Raw genomic sequence first — 18,909 nt, 5'->3', positions numbered from 1 at the left:
GCCAATAAAGCTAACGAAGTATAGAAGATGAAAATGAAAGAGAAGTAAAAAGTAAATGTGAATTATAGAAGACCTTGAATTATAGAAGATAGAGATGAAAGAGAAGTAAAAAAAAAATGTGAATTGACGAAAATACCCTCACATGTCACATACATGATTTCACTTAACGAAAAAAATACTAAAGATCGTTAATTTCAAGCTCATCCATGTGGGATATTTTAATGTGGGATATTTTAATACTTCGAGATATCAACGAAGAAAAAAATAAAAGTTTTAGGTCAACGAGAACAAATAACTAATTTTTGTCTATTTAAAAATTTCCGTTTAAAATTCTGTTACAACTAAAACGGAATTCGACGAGTTAACTCAGTTACCATCTTCCCAAACGCTGTTTCATTTCCCCCCAATTTCTCTCCCTCCATTTCCAGTCATCTCATTTTCCCTAATTTCCACTTCGATAAATATTCTCCCAATTTCAGGAATTAGGGTTTCTAATCGTCACTAACGTTCAATTCGCTACACAATTACTACACAATTCCCTCAATTTCATGTTTAAATACGCAATAATCTCAAATTTCATTCTCATACCTAACCGCCAATATATTGCATATGCTACATGTTTAACGTATAATTAAATTATCGGATTATATATCCGTAGCTGTGTGACGACATTGTAGCATCAATTGCAATTTGAAATGATGTTGTAACAATTTGAATTTGTTAGGGTTAGGGTTTCGTATCTGGTGCAATGGGAAATAATCATAATAAAGGTCCTAATACAGGACGTAGTGGGTTCCTACAATCTGTTACAGCTGCCGTTTGGAAGGGTCGACCGGCCGAAAACACGCAACCGCCTTCAAATTCAAATGAACAATCAACCAAAGGTAAGAATAATGATAATAAATCGAATGATATGAAATATAAAGCATTTGAAAAATCATATTTTGTGCAAAGTACACGGCCTGATACTGTTAAAATGCCAGGTCAGGAGACATCGAGAGCGGTCGAAAACGTTCAGGTGCAAACGGAGGTTAATGCACCGGAGGATAAACCGAAGGCGGCACAAGGTAATATCAAACGAGTGCAGAGTTTTGGAGTTCAGAATTCGGTATTGCAGAGGCGAACTGAAAATATGAAGGAGATTTATAGTTTGGGGAAGAAATTAGGGCAAGGTCAATTTGGGACAACGCTTTTGTGTGTAGAGAAAGAAACCGGAAAGGAATTTGCGTGTAAGTCGATAGCGAAAAGGAAGTTGACTACGAAAGAGGATGTAGAAGATGTTAGAAGGGAGATACAGATAATGCATCATTTAGCAGGGCATCCGAATGTGATATCGATTGTGGGTGCTTATGAGGATGCGGTTGCTGTTCATGTTGTAATGGAACTTTGTGCAGGTGGGGAATTGTTTGATAGGATTATACAACGAGGGCATTATACGGAGAAGAAGGCTGCTGAGCTGACTAGGATTATCGTTGGGGTTGTTGAAGCGTGTCACTCGTTAGGGGTTATGCATAGAGACTTGAAACCTGAAAATTTTCTGTTTATTAATGAGCAAGAAGAGGCTCCCCTTAAAACGATTGACTTTGGTCTTTCAATGTTTTTTAAGCCAGGTATTTCGTTAAGTTTTTATTTTTTTTATTTTATGTTTTAATTATTTATGGTTATGGTTATTAAGAAATGTGTGGAATCATATAAGAAAGTTGATTTTGGTAAGTTATCAGCTTCTCTGACTGTATAAGCAGCAGAACTGTATGAAGCAATGAGTAACAGGAAATCTAATGACGTATAATGTTTAATAAGAAGCATATCGTTGAATGAAATGAAGTGTATTTATTTAAATGAAAGATATATCGCTCAGTTGGTGGCTAAAGACATTGGATCCTCTCAAAAGTGCTACATGAATTCATATAAGTATCTATTTGTGTTTTTTAGGTTGATGGTTGTTAGTGAATGTTATAATGTCACTCTTTTCTCCCTTTATGAACCTATCATTTACCATGTGTTTGACATTGCCTAAAAGTTTGTTAGCTAGGCGATGATGATTGCTCATGTCACATGTGTGGGGACCCGGTGGAGGTAATTTTACAGCATCCGACTCTTTCGGGGTGGTTCTGGTGGGTTTCCAAAGGAAACATAGGGTCGGGGTGTCCCTGCCAAACATACACATTTTGATCCTAGGTTTTCTTTCTACTTGTTACTAGTTAATCGGATTTTTTCATGTGGTTCCATCTTTTTAGCATGCTTTGAAGTGTTTTGTCCCGCATGTTTTTTTTCTTCTTTTCTTATTCATTGCCTTTTCCACTTCTAGTGAACATGTTCTGTCGGGTAAATCAGTCCTGCAGGTCTAAGGGTATGTTTACCTCTTAATTGAATGGTTCAGTGTTGAATGCTGAGCAATTCAGTATTCAGCGTGTTTATTTTTGACCTCTGAATGACATATCATACTGAATGGTTTAGCCTTCAGTGTTGAACCATTCAGAGTTAAAACATTATCTTAACCATTAAGCACCTATATTTTCTGTAATCCCCTACTTAAATTACATCCTGAACACTTATCAAACAAGTATATTGATTTTTTTTTTAATTCATTTAAAACGTTAAACAACTTATTGTCATTCATAACCACTTTCTTCCAGAACCTTTGAATCATTCAGATTATGAATCATTCTGCGCTCAATCATTCTGTTTTATCAAACACACCCTAAGCAGGGGTTTCCTGAAGTGTGTAATAGTTTGGTTTATCGATGTTGAGGCTTGAATGTGTTCAATAACTCTTGAACATTACCTTACAGCTTAAAACAACTTGGCTGTAGCCTTTCACTAAGTTTGAAATGATGAGTTTGAAATGATAAGTTTGAGTCTCATTAACCTTGAGGTTATGAGTTCGAGTCCCCTCGTGGAAAAAATGGGTGCGTGTGTTTGCCGTTGAAAAAAATAAATTAGCATTGCCTTCCACAGTTTAACTGCAGTGAACATCTTAAGTTTTTGTATCAATTTACATTTCTTTGTTCTTCATATAGCTTCTATTATAAGGACTCCTCCCAAACTGAAGTGATATTTCTTATATGTATCCATTTAGGTGAGATGTTCACTGATATGGTCGGGAGCCCTTATTACGTGGCACCAGAAGTACTGCGTAAATTTTATAGTCAAGAATGTGATATTTGGAGTGCAGGCGTTATCATATATATTTTACTATGTGGGGTCCCACCATTCTGGGATGGTAAAAATCTGATCTTTTTCCACTTCTGTCTTTTAATAGCTAATATTCATCATTCATAATGATTTAATCTTATAGTTGCATTTACTTTTTGTTGTTGAATTCTGAGCTTAATCAGAAACGGAACAAGGAATATTCGAGCAGGTGTTGAAAGGTGATCTTGACTTTGCTTCAGAACCATGGCCAAGCATATCTGAGAGTGCAAAAGATTTGGTTCGAAAAATGCTGGTCAGAGATCCCAAAAGGCGACTTACAGCACCTGAAGTCCTTCGTGTGTTTTAAAACTTTATTTCATTTTGACTAGTCAAACATGTAATGTGTTTTTGATCACCATTATATTTTCTTGTAGGGCACCCTTGGGTTCAAGATAACGGTACAGCTCCTGATAAACCTCTTGATTCTGCTGTTCTTTCTCGTCTCAAGCAATTCTCTGCCATGAACAAAATTAAGAAGATAGCTATCAGAGTGAGATTTTTTTTTTTTTTTTACTATAATCTCTTCGCAATCTTTTTGCCATAATCGATAGTGTATATTATATGGTTGTGTTGAATTAATAGCTGCTTCACTCACGGTTGCAAAACTCGCTACTCAGGCATTACTCGGTCGGGACTTTTTAGGGAGTAGTCGGCAATTTGGGGAGTACGAGTACTCGGATGTTGACCAAATTTGACTTTGACTGATTCTGACCGAGTTTTGATTGATTTCTGAGTAATCCAGAGTTTTGACCAAGTTTTTTACGAATTTTGACCGTATTTGACCAATTTTTGAGTAATTCCGAGTTTGACCGTATTTGACCAAGTTTGACCGAGTACTTGACAAGTTGCAAAAACCGAGTACTCGTAGAGTAATTCCGCGTTCTGCAACACTGGCTTCACTTTTTGACCAATTATCTGAATAATACCGATTATTGACCGAATTTTCACCGATTTTCCGAGAAATTCCAAGTTTGACCAGGTTTGACCGAGTACTCGCTGAGTTCTCCCTGAGTTGCAAAAACTGAGTACACGCCGAGTTCTGCAACACTGGCTTCACTTTATGATTAAACAACCTTTCGCTTGATTTTCAGGTTATCGCCGAGAGTTTATCTGAAGAAGAAATAGCTGGGCTAAAAGAAATGTTCAAAATGATAGATGCCGATGGTAGCGGCCAGATCACATTGGAGGAACTAAAGAAAGGCTTGGAAAAAGTTGGCGCCAATTTGAATGATTCAGAAATCGTTCACTTAATGGAAGCGGTAAATATCATTACAATATGTTTTTACCAAGTAGTCTACATGATTTGAACTTTAAAGTACATATTTCATGAAAGCATGATACTATGATAGCTAGCTAATTAGTGAAATCCTCAAACATGCCATGACTTAACGGAAAAGTTTAACGATCGTCAACCAGAGGGACTATCCTTGCAAAAAATTGAAACCATCAGGAGGACTAGGAGTGATAAAAATGTTTAGAGACTCGGAGTGCAACTTTATACAAACCACGGGACTATCCGTGTAATTTTGTCTTTTATAACATATAAAACTACCCATTTTGACCTGAAAGCTTATTGACACCCTACCAACCCAAATGAACCACCCGTATACCACCTAGATGATACTAATCGTTAGTCGGAGGTACTATCCATGCAAAGATTGAAACCATCGGGACGAGGAGTAAAAAAAAAAGTTTAGGGACTCGGAGTGCATTTTCATACAAAACACAGGGACTATCCATGTAATTTTGTTTTTTAAAATATATAAAACTACCCATTTTGACCTGAAAGCTTATTGACATCCTACCCAACCCAAATGAACCACCCATATTCCACCTAGATGATGCCAATTGTGAGTCGGACGGACTATTTGTGCCAAAGATTGAAACCATCAGGACGAGGAGTAAAAAAAAGGTTAGGGACTTTGAGTGCAATTTCATACAAACCACAGGGACTATTCATGTAATTTTGTCTTTTAAAACATATAAAACTACCCATTTTGACCTGAAAGCTTATTGACATCATACTCAACCCAACTGAATTGCGCATTATCCACCTCGATACTAATCGTACAAGGGCGTATCTTTATAGCATGATTGAACTTTAATTTTCAATTAAATTAATTAGTTATTATTTATTTCACTAATATTTTAGGCCGACATCGACAATAGTGGGACCATAGATTATGGGGAATTTGTTGCTGCAATGCTCCACATGAATAAAATCCATAAGGAAGATCATATGTACGCTGCGTTTTCATACTTTGATAAAGATGGTAGTGGATATATCACTGCAGATGAGCTCCAACAGGCGTTTGAGAAATTTGGTTTGGGTGATATACACCTTGATGATGTCATGAGTGACATCGATAAAGATAATGTACATCATTTATATCTAATTTCATTATTTATTTTCACCTCTTAGTATCCTTTACGAATTCGCTGAAGGTGACAAATTGGGCGGGTGAATAACGGGCCCAGGCCCAAACTGGTAAATTTCTTTCACGGGTAAAAACGGGCTGGGCCTGCCCGTAAACATTCTTTATCCTTTTATATTCTTAAAAAAGCAATTTAAGATGTAACTTGCAAGCACTTAAATTAATTTCATGTTACGTTTGACCCGCTCCATTTTAACTATGTTTCAAATGTTTGACCCGGTTTGTTTCTACAATTTCAGGACGGACGGATAGATTATAGTGAATTTGTGGCAATGATGAAAGAGGGCGACTTTGGAAAGAATTTTAGCCTTCGATTAAGGTAGAACAGTAAATCATTATTATTCACCGTTTTTTTTCTTCTTCTTCATTTATTTTTTAGTTTATTTGAAATATCCGAACTAGCAATTCGTCATCTTTGTAAAGATACATTATCCACCACTGTTGTAATTAGAGTTAGGCCATTCTTTTATTGTTTTCGGTCTCAAAATTTGATGTATAGTTATTACTTATGAAAAGCTAGGAACCACCTTTTTTTCTTTTCGAATTTTTTCATTATCAGGTAATGTGTTAGATGTTTGATTTCACTTTATGCTTTCATTTCAATCATCATTTCTGATAAAAATCGAGAGTTTGAATATTACTTTGTTGAAGCGCTGTTATCATATAAGAACGTATCGTAACAGTTGGAGCACACTGGGCTCTCGGTTCAGCTCTTATTACTCAGTTAGTTGACGAGATGATACAGTTTATATCTGTTATCCCTAAAAACCGAAGGCATAAATGACACCATAATTCACCTTAAATATCTTCAGGAAACAATTAGTTAATATTGAAAAAATGGGTAAATTGATTTGCTTTTTACTGTTCAGGTTATCCGGAAGGATTAATATTTTTACTGTGAAGGATTAGTATTTTTACTTAAATGTACGTGGTCTATGCAAGTTATTATATGTGACCATTTTCGAAACCCTTTCCAGTGACTACTTCATGCTGCGTAGTGCTTTTGACGTTTGAACATGCAACTTCTTGTAATAATATCATGACATCAAGCGATCATCTTGTATAGAATGTAACTGAATGAAAAGTTCTTATTTTATCATTCACCACAATCAACCTATATATACGAAGCTTTAAGGGATAAACTAGGATTGTAGAACAACACAAATAATAAGAATACTCATATACTTAAGCCTCAAGATAAGGAGATATATGGAAGATATTTGAATTCCAATAACTCCCCTCAAGTCGAAGCATGGAGATTTAAGTGCAACTTGTCAAGTAGGAACTAAGTCGTTGAGTGTCGAGTCCCTGTCCTTTGTAAGAAGATCAACAATTTGCATTTTGATTTTGACTGTAGTTGGTTGTGTTTTTGATATTCGATTCGTTCACGAACAAAGTACGGAGTAACAATTAATTTCAACATGCTTGGTACGTTCATGAAACACAACATTGTTTGCTATGTGTCGAGTTGCCTGATTATCACAAAACAACGGAGTTAAACAGCTTAAGCACTGTTAAAATCTTTTAATAAACATCTGACCCGGTTGAAGCCATGGAGCGGTATTCAATCTCAACATTCAAATGGAAACAACGGACCATTTCTCGATATTCCATGAAATTGGTGCAACTCCGTGAAGAATAATGTAGCATGTTCTGGAGAAAAGTGTATTAAGGACACCCAAGCTAATTAGAATCACAATAGGCAGTGATTTGAAAGCATTTGTTCGAGTGAGCAACACGCCTTGTTCAGCTTCAAATACCGAAGGATATGATGTACATCATTCATATGGGTTGTCTTTTTTATTTGGAACGGGAAACGCACACACCTTTTTTTGTCAACTATGAGACTCGAACTCACAATTTCTCCCTTGATATCTCTAAGCCACAAATTGAGACAAGATGTTAACCAAATAAGCAATATCCAAGCGAATAGCTTGTAAATTAAATTAATGACCAAATATTCCTCGGTAGCGTCCTGGCTTCAACCTTTGGTTCATTCTCACAATGATCTAATTTATGGGTTTTCGAACTTGATTGACACCTTCTTTGACTCAAAACCAATATTTTTTGATTTGGGTTTCTTTTAACTACTCATTTGAACATCTTTTTCACACACAATAAACTTGCTTTGCAGAAGTCATCTCAGTTGAACCTAAAAAACTTCCTATTAAATTCCAATCGGTCCTAATTGAAATTTTCCATTTTATTGCTAATTTCTCATTAAGAGAGAGTTTAACCATCGATTGTTTGCCGCAGATCCAAATCTCGATCGGGTTTGCACATTTATCGTAGAGTAAACAATCAACAAATCCTGTAATCACCAACTTTGTACTCAAGTCGTATACTCTTTTGTCAACGCTTGATCATCGTTTAACAATAATTAAGAGCCTAGTAGTTGTGGCCGTGAGATCCTTGTAAAAAGTCTCATGTTGATATCTAATGGTGACTAGGGAAATGTTTGGATACGTCACAAAATATTTCAATTAAGGAGCGTATACAAAAGTAAAACATATTCACTCCCGATTAGTCCAGAAACCTTACCATTTCTAGTAATAAATAATAATCTGCCATTTCTAGTAAAAAAATTTTACATTTCTTTGTAAAATAAAACTCTTAAACGGTTCTTATCATGATCAAATTGACTTGTAGTCGAAACTAACCTTACGTATAGTATAATTCGCCTCTAAGCCCTATTTTATAAACACAAACATAAACAAGTAAACAATAGTTATAAAAACACAATTACATTTAAAGGTCATAAATTACTACTACATCCATTTTTTCATATATTAAATTAAAAATAAAGAATAAAAGATATATGAAATAGCCTCAAATATCAATGAAGCTTTTATTATAAGAATAATATTTATATTTATTTTTTTGTGTTTTTACTCATAGATAATTTGACATTTGATCATGTAGAAATAATCAACTAAAATGATAAAGTGGACGATAATGTTGGATCTCCATGAACTCTTATCTAAAACTCAATCTTGACGCGTTTTTATGTCATAATAAATACTGGATGTGCCTTTTGCACTCTTCGAATATTTTTCACACCAAAAATGGTTAAGGGAGGTTGTTCTCATATGTACGTGGTGCGATTATGTTTTACATGTAATCCTGTTACATACAGGCTGTAACTAGATTATCTTCTAATTATTTAAACACTTCAAAGTATATTTCAAGTCTAGGAGAGATGAATTCACGATTTACGAAAAAAGGTGACATTTTTTAAAATGTATATATCAATATATCAATATAAATATTAGAGGATGTTAATAATTTATAGTTAAAGGATTTATTATTTATTTACAATTTTTAATACATAATAGACATATTTAAAGAGTTATGGTGATAATGTATCCACATGCATTCTCATGTCTTCGCATCTGGTCTTAACGTCTTGTAACAATATCTATATATGACGGCTACTATGTTATTTTATGTTGTTACCTCAAAAACAAAGGCCTTTAGCTTATCGGTATCAAATTAAGTTCAATCTTGAAGTTTGAGTGGCAGACTCTGTATAATTGATTAAATTAAAAATAAAAGAATAAAAGATATATGAAATAGCCTCAAATATCAATGAAGCTTTTATTATAAGAATAATATTTATATTTATTTTTTTTTGTTTTTACTCATAGATAATTTGACATTTGATCATGTAGAAATAATCAACTAAAATGATAAAGTGGACGATAATGTTGGATCTCCACGAACTCTTATCTAAAACTCAATCTTGACGCGTTTTTATGTCATAATAAATACTGGATATGCCTTTTGCACTCTTCGAATATTTTTCACACCAAAAATGGTTAAGGGAGGTTGTTCTCATATGTACGTGGTGTAATTATGTTTTACATGTAATCCTGTTACATACAGGCTGTAACTAGATTATCTTCTAATTATTTAAACACTTCAAAGTATATTTCAAGTCTAGGAGAGATGAATTCACGATTTACGAAAAAAGGTGACATTTTTTAAAATGTATATATCAATATATCAATATAAATATTAGAGGATGTTAATAATTTATAGTTAAAGGATTTATTATTAATTTACAATTTTAATACATAATAGACATATTTAAAGAGTTATGGTGATAATGTATCCATATGCATTCTCATGTCTTCACATCTGGTCTTAACGTCTTGTAACAATATCTATATATGACAGCTACTATGTTATTTTATGTTGTTACCTCAAAAACAAAGGCCTTTAGCTTATCGGTATCAAATTAAGTTCAATCTTGAAGTTTGAGTGGTAGACTGTGTATAATTGATTATTTGTGTTTGCCATTCTAAAAAGGGCAAAATCCATAAAAAGGTAACATATTTTACCATTTTTCATGTTTTAGGTAATCTATTTCATTTCACTACAAAAAAGGAGGCCTTTTTCAAAAGTTAAGCAAATAAAGGGGTGTCGTTAACTTTCTTCATTAAATGTCATTGTGGCGTTCCATGTCACCTAATTTTTTTTCCACGTCACCTGTTTATTTAAGAGCTGTAAAAAAATAAAATCTAAACTAAATGGGTTTCTTATTTTCATCATATGCAGGGTATCAAAATATCAAAATATCTCAAAATCATAATATACAAAATCAAAAACGATTGGAAAAAAGGCATACTGTAAACGATTGACATTACACATGTTTTTGAGATCTATATTTCAACTTTTATCAAAAATCAAAGTTTGATTGGTTTATTAAGAAGCAATGATGATGATGAGTACTACTTGGAATCACCATGAAAATATATCCTACCAGTGGGTTTCTTGAGATCTATTTAAGATGTTGTGTTCTTCATCATCTTCGTGCTCTTCATCATTTTAGACTTTTCATATCCAAAATCAATCGCCTTGTTCGTAATTTCAACAACCCAATATATAAACCCTAAACTTCGTAACTCTAATTTTCGCTCATGAACCCTGCAAAATCCGGCGTGTAATTTACCCGTACATGCGTTTTCCGGTGAAGTCATCTGTATCTTGGAAAAGAATCGGATTGACCGAAGATGAAGAAACCCATTTAATTTAGATTTTTTTAAAAGCTCTTAAATGTAAACAGATGACATGAAGAAAAAAAAATAGGTGACATGAAATGGCACATTGGCGGCTTTGAGTGACGTGGAGTGCCACAATGACATTTAATGAAGAAAGTTAACGACACCCCTTTATTTGCTTAACTTTTGAAAAAGGACTCCTTTTTTTGTAGTGAAATGAAATAGATTACTTAAAATAGAAAAAATGGTAAAATAGATTACTTTTTTTTGGATTTTGCCCTTCTTCTAGAAAAGAGAGAGTTGATATTTCCACATGTATTTTTAGTCCTTCCACTCAATTTTCAAGTTGTTTTCCTATAAGAAATTGCCATTTCCCTAAAAATATTTACATCCTTCCTTATTAAGATTAAGATATTAAAAATAATTAGAATATATTAGAATATATTAAATATTAAATAAAACAAAATATATATTAATAAAATGTCACACATGATGGTTTCTTTCTAAATCTAACTTACTCTGCATTTCTATGAAATTATGAGCTGTCTCTACAAATACATCCACGTTGAAAACAACGGCAAATTCAACTCACCAATTCTCAAATCTAACCATCTTTTTTTTTTTTTTTTTTTTTTTTTTCTTTTCTTAAAATAAATAAATTCAAACATCAATATAGATCACAAATTAACCCACACTGAACCTTTTTTAAAGATCCCTAAAACCAACATTTAAAGATCAAGAAAAAACAACACCCACTTCCTAAATATCTGTAAAGTTTCAATCTTTATCAAATTACAAACAAACCCATCATCAAATCTTGAAATACAATGGTTGTTAAGATGATGAAATGGAGGCCATGGCCCCCAATTGTGTCAAGAAAATTTGAAGTGAAATTGGTAGTGAAGAATTGTGATCCAAACGGTGTCGTTTTGTGGGATCATGGGGTTGTTGAAATCAAATGGAAAGGACCCAAGAACAGTTTAGGTTCATTTAGAAGAACAGTGAAGAGGGATGTTACAAAAATGGGAGAAATTGATGATCAAAACGGTGTCGTTTTATGGGATCAAGAATTTGTTGCAGTTTGTACCTTTTCTGGGTATAAAGATAATGAATTTCTTCCTTGGGAGATTGGGTTCACAATCTTGAATGTGAGTTCTTTAATTTTGCATCTTTTAATATCTTGTTAAAATTTTGGTTTAATATTATTACAGATTACAGATATAATAAAATGAATTCTAATTAGTGATTTGGTTTATGTATCCTAACAAATTTAGGTGAATTAGTAGCTTTTTGTGGTAGGCATACATCAGATATTTGATCCCTAAAAGCCTTTTTGATTGAAAACTCAAATTGAGTTATATGAAACTGGTTAGGTATTATTCTTACCAAAATTTAGGAAACTTTTGTAACCTATTTTAGTCAATAATTATGTTATCTTGCAATAACATATTCATAAACAGTTTTTGTGTAACTTGCTTGAAATGGATTCTTTTAACCATTTGATTCTATGTTATCAAATGGCATTTGGAATTTCATTGACCCAAAAAATGGATGTTTAGAATGTATGGTAGAAGGAGATCTTATTATAGTAGTAAGATTTATAATTTGGCTATTTGGCCTTAATAATGCAATCTTAGCTTTAAAAAAAAGATTTACTATTACTAAATATATTGGTTATTTTTTTTTGTTTTCTGTTTTTTTTATTTTTTTTGCCTTGAACCAGGGATCAACTACGGGACCGAAGAATAAGGTTCCCGTAATCGGAAAGGCATCTTTGGATCTTGCTGAATTTGCTTCTTCTCCCAAACAAGAGGGATTTGAGCTCAACATTCCGCTAACTGTTTCTTCGGGATCAACCGAACCTTGTCCTTCTCTAAATGTAGGTACTATAAGTGCATTATTGTTTTTAACTATAATGTATTAGTAATTAGTAATTAGTAATTAGTAATGCCCTTTAATGTCGCAAAAAATATAAGATATTTGCAAATTCCATTAGACATTTTAGAATGAAGTTTCTTGCAAATTTCTTTAGGAAAGGGGTAGAACAAAAGTCCATGCTTTTTTACATTAATCGATGTACATCGATTAAATATAGGGTGATGATTCGTACACCACCAAAATTATCCTTGCACCACTTAACATGCATTATAATGTTGTACCGTACAATCTTTTAAAGCATTTAGTGGTGTACGGATCACTACCCGTTTTGAAAATACTCCATGTGTTATTGAAGTATGCTACATATTTTATGCTACATTAGAAGATTTTAAGTTTAATCCGTGTTGAATGTTGCAGATATCACTAAACTTGATGGAATTGATAGCACCTCAACCAGTTGAGTCAACTAAAAGTCAAAGTCAAAGTCAAACATCAGAAACTTCATTAGGAGAGAGAGACGAGCATTCTGCTCTCAAAGCCGGATTAAGAAAAGTCAAAAACTTTCGCGAGTACGTCTCTATCAAAAGAGGTAAAAAAGCTACTCGTACGAATAATCATAATCACGATCACGAAATTAGCGAAAGCAGGAGTGATGAAGGTGACTACTATCCCAATTTTGCTGACTCAGATTCACTTGATGAATCATACGAGGGCAAAATGGAGAATGCTAATATTCGGAAATCATTTAGCTACGGGTCATTGGCGCATGCAAATTGGGCGGGTTGGTCTCTTTTTGAGGATAATGTTTACTATAGTAACCAAAAATCTGATGAAGTTTGCTGCTCACCGAAAGACGATTCGAGTGCTTCGGTTTCTGAAACGAGTGTAATTCAGAATTCAAAACGTAGCATCTTACCATGGAAGAAAAGAAAATTGGATTTTAAATCACCGAAACAAAAGGGTGAACCACTTTTGAAGAAAGATTATGCTGAAGAAGGTGGTGACGATATTGACTTTGACCGACGCCAACTCAGCTCCGATGAATCTTTAGTTGGGGTAAAATCTTTTTGCTGTTTAACTTGAGAACCAAATATTTACGTCCATGGTTGCAATAATCGCTACTCTGGGAGTACTCTGTCGAGACTTTTTAAGGAGTACTCGACAATCTTGGAGTACTTGGGAGTACTCGGATGTTGACCAAGTTTGAGTTTCACCTATTTTGACCGAGTAATGTCGAGTTTTGGTGGAGTTTTGACTGATTTTCCGAGTAATCCCATGTTTTAGCCGAATTTGACCAAGTTTGACCGTGTTCTCGCCTAGTACCTCCGAGTTGCAAAAACTGAGTACTCGCTGAGTAATTTCGAGTTCTGCAACTCTGTTTACCTCTGATTGGGTTTTTTAAACCATCTTGTTAATGTACTACATTTTTTTTCTTTTGAAAAAACAGCTTTCTGCTTTTTTATTAAAATGCACAATAAAAAAGCTCTGCATCTTTGGCATTTATATTATTTGTCTAAAATTCGTCATTTCTTTCACACTATGGTAATGCTCAATTTCGTATCTTGTTTAAAAAATATGGTTATGGTTATTAATTTAACATATAGAATCATATCATATCATATTCTGATGTACTGTATGAAATTGTTTCACTAGCAGATGCATAAATCTGATGAAGATTCGTGTGTGAACCGACATTCTGTATCTGAGTTTGGAGACGACAGTTTTGCAGTCGGGAACTGGGAACAAAGGGAAATTATCAGCCGTGACGGGTGCATGAAGCTTACGACGCACATCTTCTTCGCGTCCATCGATCAAAGAAGCGAACAAGCGGCAGGAGAGAGCGCATGTACCGCCCTCGTGGCAGTAATAGCCGATTGGTTTCAAAAAAATCGCCATTTAATGCCAATTAAATCGCAATTCGATACGCTCATACGAGAAGGTTCGTACGAGTGGAGACGTCTTTGTGATAATGAAAATTACATCATTCGATTTCCCGATACGCATTTTGATCTCGAAACCATTCTCGAAGCTGGTTTACGTCCAATAGTCGTTATTCCGGGGAAGTCATTTGTTAGTTTTTTTCATCCTGATGATGTAAGCGAGGGTAGTTTTGACTTTTTACATGGAGCGATGTCGTTCGATAACATGTGGGATGAGATTAGTTGTGAAGCGGAAGCGTCCAACGATGGCGAACGTGAACCTCGAGTTTATATAGTGAGCTGGAATGATCATTTTTTCGTGCTGAAAGTTGACTCGGATGCTTATTATATTATCGACACGTTAGGTGAACGTCTTTTTGAAGGGTGTAATCAAGCTTATATCTTGAAGTTTGATCGAAGTTCAGCAATTTTCAAACTGCCCGAGCCTCAGGCAGCGGAACACGTCAGTGATGTCGAGGGTTCTACGGAAAAGTCAACGGAAGAAAACGAGGTTATTTGCTATGGGAAAGAATCTTGCAAGGATTATATCAAGAATTTTTTAGCTGCGATACCGATAAGGGAACTGCAAACGGATATCAAGAAAGGTTTGGTTTCTTCTTCGACGCCACTTCATCAAAGGTTACAGATCGAATTCCACTACACTGCTGCTGCAGACGGTATCCAGGTGGCTGCCACGTCAGCAGCATCAGTAAAAGAGACTGCCACGTAGATGCTCCGTGAGTTATAGGGCTAAAGTTTCTAACTTTTTTACTCTAATACAACAACAACTACTTTTTTACTCTAATGTTTTTTGTTATTGACTGTTTTTTGTTTAAGGGTAAAATGTAGATGGGTTGGAAAGTTTGACTTTTTGTGTTGACTTTTCCCTTGTTTTATGGTAGGGATTAGGGAACAGTTTGATAAAGCCAACTGTGTATATGTCTAACTTTTGATGTTTAATAGTAATATAACTTATTTAGTTGTTACTGTTTGATAGAAATCTGTTTTTGTTCTAATGTTGTTATCAAAACTATGTCAATCTTTCCGTTTTCCTAAAAGTGTAGGATTATATCCATTTTGATTGTATTTTTTAATTTTTAATGTTATAATTTATAAATTTGAATACCAATTTTGTTGATAGATTTTCTTTTCGCGTTGATAGGTTGTACACATCAATGCTAAAGATGGTGGATCTATCAATTTTAATCTTGAATTTATAAACATTTTCTTTAGAACGACAAACACACATTTACAAATAGTCCACGGCAAGATTCGAACTCACAACCTTAAAATTGACGAATTAGTTCTCGTGATAATGTTATGCTACATTGACTTGTATCTCATAAAATAATAGATTGACTTGCATCTCATAAAATAATAGGTATACATTAAGCACCTAAAGTGTGGCTAGTGGATGTATACAATTCATATTTTTTTGATAAAGTGTTTGTTGGTGTGTAGCTTAAGAAGGAAAAAAGAAACTTTTTAAGTTCCCTATATATTCTTAAATTTTGAGGGATTGGTATAGTGTTCTTGGTTTGTGATAAAAATAAAATTCCTTTTTTTTTTTGTTTGTTTGTGTGTGTTGGTACATTAAGATTTTGATTTTTGATGGATATGGAGGTAAGTAAAGTGTAAAGTCCATCTTTCTTGTGGTCTTTGTGCATGTGGAAAGGAAAGATGCTTCACTTCTGTATGGGGAAAAATCCCAAGTAACCTATTGTTTGATTCTTGTATGCCATTTTCCATTTTTGTATCTATACATCCGAGTTTGATTCACATTAACAAGATTAAATCTTTAAACTAAAAATCGGATTTAATAACCATCTTTAGTTGATTTGGAAGAAATCTAGTCAATATGTATACAATACGAACTATGGATACAACATGAACTATACAGATTGAATAAGCATCAGCTTTACAACTTTATGTTTGTGTTAAAATGAAACACGTTAACCCAAAACTAGTTGGCAAAAACCATGAAACACACGATTCACTGATAAGGTGATATAACACAATTTACCTGTAAAAGTTTGACTTGATGAATTCTCTCTCTCACCTTCCCAACAATCACCGATAACGTTTCTTCTCCGGCAATAATCACCGGAAACTGCTTTCACAATCGATTCTTCAAACATGCATCCAATCCTTACATCTCCGTTCACCCCTAAACTTTCTTTTAAACATAAATCACAACACCAGGCTCACAATTCTCACTTTATTAACAACATAAAGTACCAACCCGAAAACGTCGGGGTTCGGATTAACGTAAATCGCAGCAGAAACAAACATCACGGCAACTCACCCAACTACCCCCCAACCGCCGGCAACGCTTCAAATCCAGAAGTTAATGGTTCACACCCAAACCCTATATTCGATGGCCCTCTTTTGTCTGATTTCCCACCTTTAAACCACAATCCACCCAAGAATTACATACCTACTGTTAACCCTCTAAAAGACGCAAACCAAATGATTTACAACCGTTTCAAATATCAAGAGCACGCTAAAAGCCTAATAAAAAATTACGGAATCCACAACCTTTCATCTTCAAACAAACTGCCAGAATCCAAAGCTATCACCTCTTTCTTGTTTTTCAATTTTCCTGACTCATGGAATGCTGTAAATCTTTGGGGTTTATTCAAAAAACACGGCGAAATATCTGAGGTATACATCCCCAAAAAAACCCTAAAAAGTGGTAAGCGTTATGGCTTCGTTCGATTCAAAAACATCCTGCCACACAACATAGATCAGTTTACTAGAAGACTCAATTTAATCGCAATTGACGGTCAGACTCTAACGGTTTACAAGGCTCACGATCGAAACGGTTCATCTCCTGCTGGCAATAAACCAACTACAGGCAGCACCAACGTCACCAACAACTCATCTACCGGTCAACCATTTGATCCCAACAAGCAAACCGATGGAAGGAAATTCACAGAAGCACTTCGCAACGAACCTCCTAATTACCACTGTAAGTCGTATATTGACCCTTCAAAAGAATTTTCTATTCGTATTCCTAAAGACGATAACGTCACTGAACTTCTTGGACATGCCCTTATCGGCTCTATTAAAAATATTGACCACCTTGAATACCTAGACGAAATATGTAAATCGGAAAACCTAACTGGCTTCGAAACCAAATACCTTGGTGGCAAGGATGTACTGTTAATTTTCGAGGATATCAAGCTCGGTTTTGATGTACTCAACCCTCAAAGCTTCGGTAAAAAACATCCGTTGTGGAACTGGTTCGATAACATAAGACCATGGGAACCGGACATATACACACCTCCGGGTCGCCTAGTCTGGTTAGACATCCGGGGGGTCCCCATATCTTGTTGGTTTGAAACTACCTTTCGTAAAATTGCAAGTTGTTGGGGCGAAATCATCGACATGAAAAACTGTTGTATTGAGGCAAATGGCTCCCAAGATCTATCGATCGGCAAAGTCCTCATATTAACACAATGTTATCCTAACATTTACGGACACGCCCATATTCACTACGATTCAAAACTATTCTCTGCATTTGTAATCGAGAATTCGGTCCAACCTATCGATTTTAACGTTAAAGACAATGTGTCCTCGACTTGGGATGACGATGATCTGTTGTCCGATGAATACTACTCGGATAAAGATAGTTACAAAGACGATGATAATGTTTCACAATCTTCCGAAAATTGCAAACATAACTCACCCGTCACCACACCAAAAGTCTCAGACAATCCAAGTCATCTCCAATCTTCCGAACATTCAAAAAAAGTTGAAACAATCCCCTTCTCGATTAGCAGCCAACACCAATCTCCTTTTAACAACAACGACAAATCGGAACAATCATCCAGTTTAAACTCTTATGATTCGGTCAAACAAAATCGCAATAACACCCCTTCACACAACACGTCGGAACCTATAACTCCCATAAGCCCAACAGAACTCATAAATTCCGTTCAAAACAAAAAATACAAATCAAATGGCAGCCCACCGCCAAGCCCAATAGCCCTAATAAACTCCCTTCAAGACAAAAAGCCCACTAATTTGGACAGCCCATCACCCAAAGTCAACCCAACAACAGCCAATTCTCCACGTAAATCTGTTGAGATAAACACGGCAGTTTCACCTCAACCGAACCTTAACCCATCTACCTCCACCGACCCTAACCAGCGAAACCTAAGTTCCAATCCGACAACAACTGAAACAATCTACTCCAACGAATTTCTTGCTAATCCTGAGATCGCTACCATCAAAAAGAAACAGAAAAATGGCCCAAACAAAAGAAAAAACATGATACCTTACAATCCTAATTTCAAAAAAATTGCTAGAACCCACGCCGAACACGACCCGATTAACTCCAATCATATCCGCAATCCAAAAAACGACTCAAGCACTAAAAAAACCAGGTCTAAATTCCTATATATCAAACACTGTGCACGTAGTGGCCAAAAAATAAAATTTGCTAATCTCAATCGCAAAGCTAGTTCTTCTTCC

At 34.9% G+C, this 18,909-nt stretch overlaps 2 protein-coding genes across 3 annotated transcripts; both read left to right on the top strand.

The window, feature by feature from the left end:
- Window positions 1–355: 355 nt before the first annotated feature.
- LOC139877586 (calcium-dependent protein kinase 20-like) lies at window positions 356–6,183 on the top strand. Its single transcript, XM_071865020.1, has 8 exons — window positions 356–884; window positions 984–1,610; window positions 3,080–3,223; window positions 3,339–3,491; window positions 3,570–3,685; window positions 4,287–4,454; window positions 5,348–5,572; window positions 5,870–6,183. The coding sequence occupies exons 1-8, from the start codon at window positions 749–751 to the stop codon at window positions 5,951–5,953; spliced, it is 1,653 nt and encodes a 550-aa protein (XP_071721121.1). The 5' UTR covers window positions 356–748; the 3' UTR covers window positions 5,954–6,183.
- A 5,104-nt stretch (window positions 6,184–11,287) lies between these two features.
- LOC139877584 (uncharacterized) lies at window positions 11,288–15,450 on the top strand. Of its 2 annotated transcripts, XM_071865019.1 has the most exons (5): window positions 11,288–11,781; window positions 12,357–12,512; window positions 12,929–13,567; window positions 14,168–15,167; window positions 15,333–15,450. In XM_071865019.1, exons 1-4 carry the CDS (start codon window positions 11,461–11,463, stop codon window positions 15,158–15,160), a joined length of 2,109 nt encoding a protein of 702 aa, XP_071721120.1. In that variant the 5' UTR covers window positions 11,288–11,460; the 3' UTR covers window positions 15,161–15,167; window positions 15,333–15,450. The 2 variants fall into 2 exon arrangements, with proteins under 2 accessions (XP_071721120.1, XP_071721119.1); XM_071865018.1 differs by lacking the exon at window positions 15,333–15,450 and having other exon boundaries at window positions 14,168–15,202.
- The last annotated feature ends 3,459 nt before the right edge of the window (window positions 15,451–18,909 follow it).

The sequence above is a fragment of the Rutidosis leptorrhynchoides genome, chromosome 11 (genome assembly GCF_046630445.1).
Source record: "Rutidosis leptorrhynchoides isolate AG116_Rl617_1_P2 chromosome 11, CSIRO_AGI_Rlap_v1, whole genome shotgun sequence".
In the NCBI taxonomy this organism is placed as follows: domain Eukaryota; kingdom Viridiplantae; phylum Streptophyta; class Magnoliopsida; order Asterales; family Asteraceae; genus Rutidosis; species Rutidosis leptorrhynchoides.
Note: the sequence above shows the minus strand (reverse complement) of the source record. Positions and strands in the feature narration are given on the sequence as shown.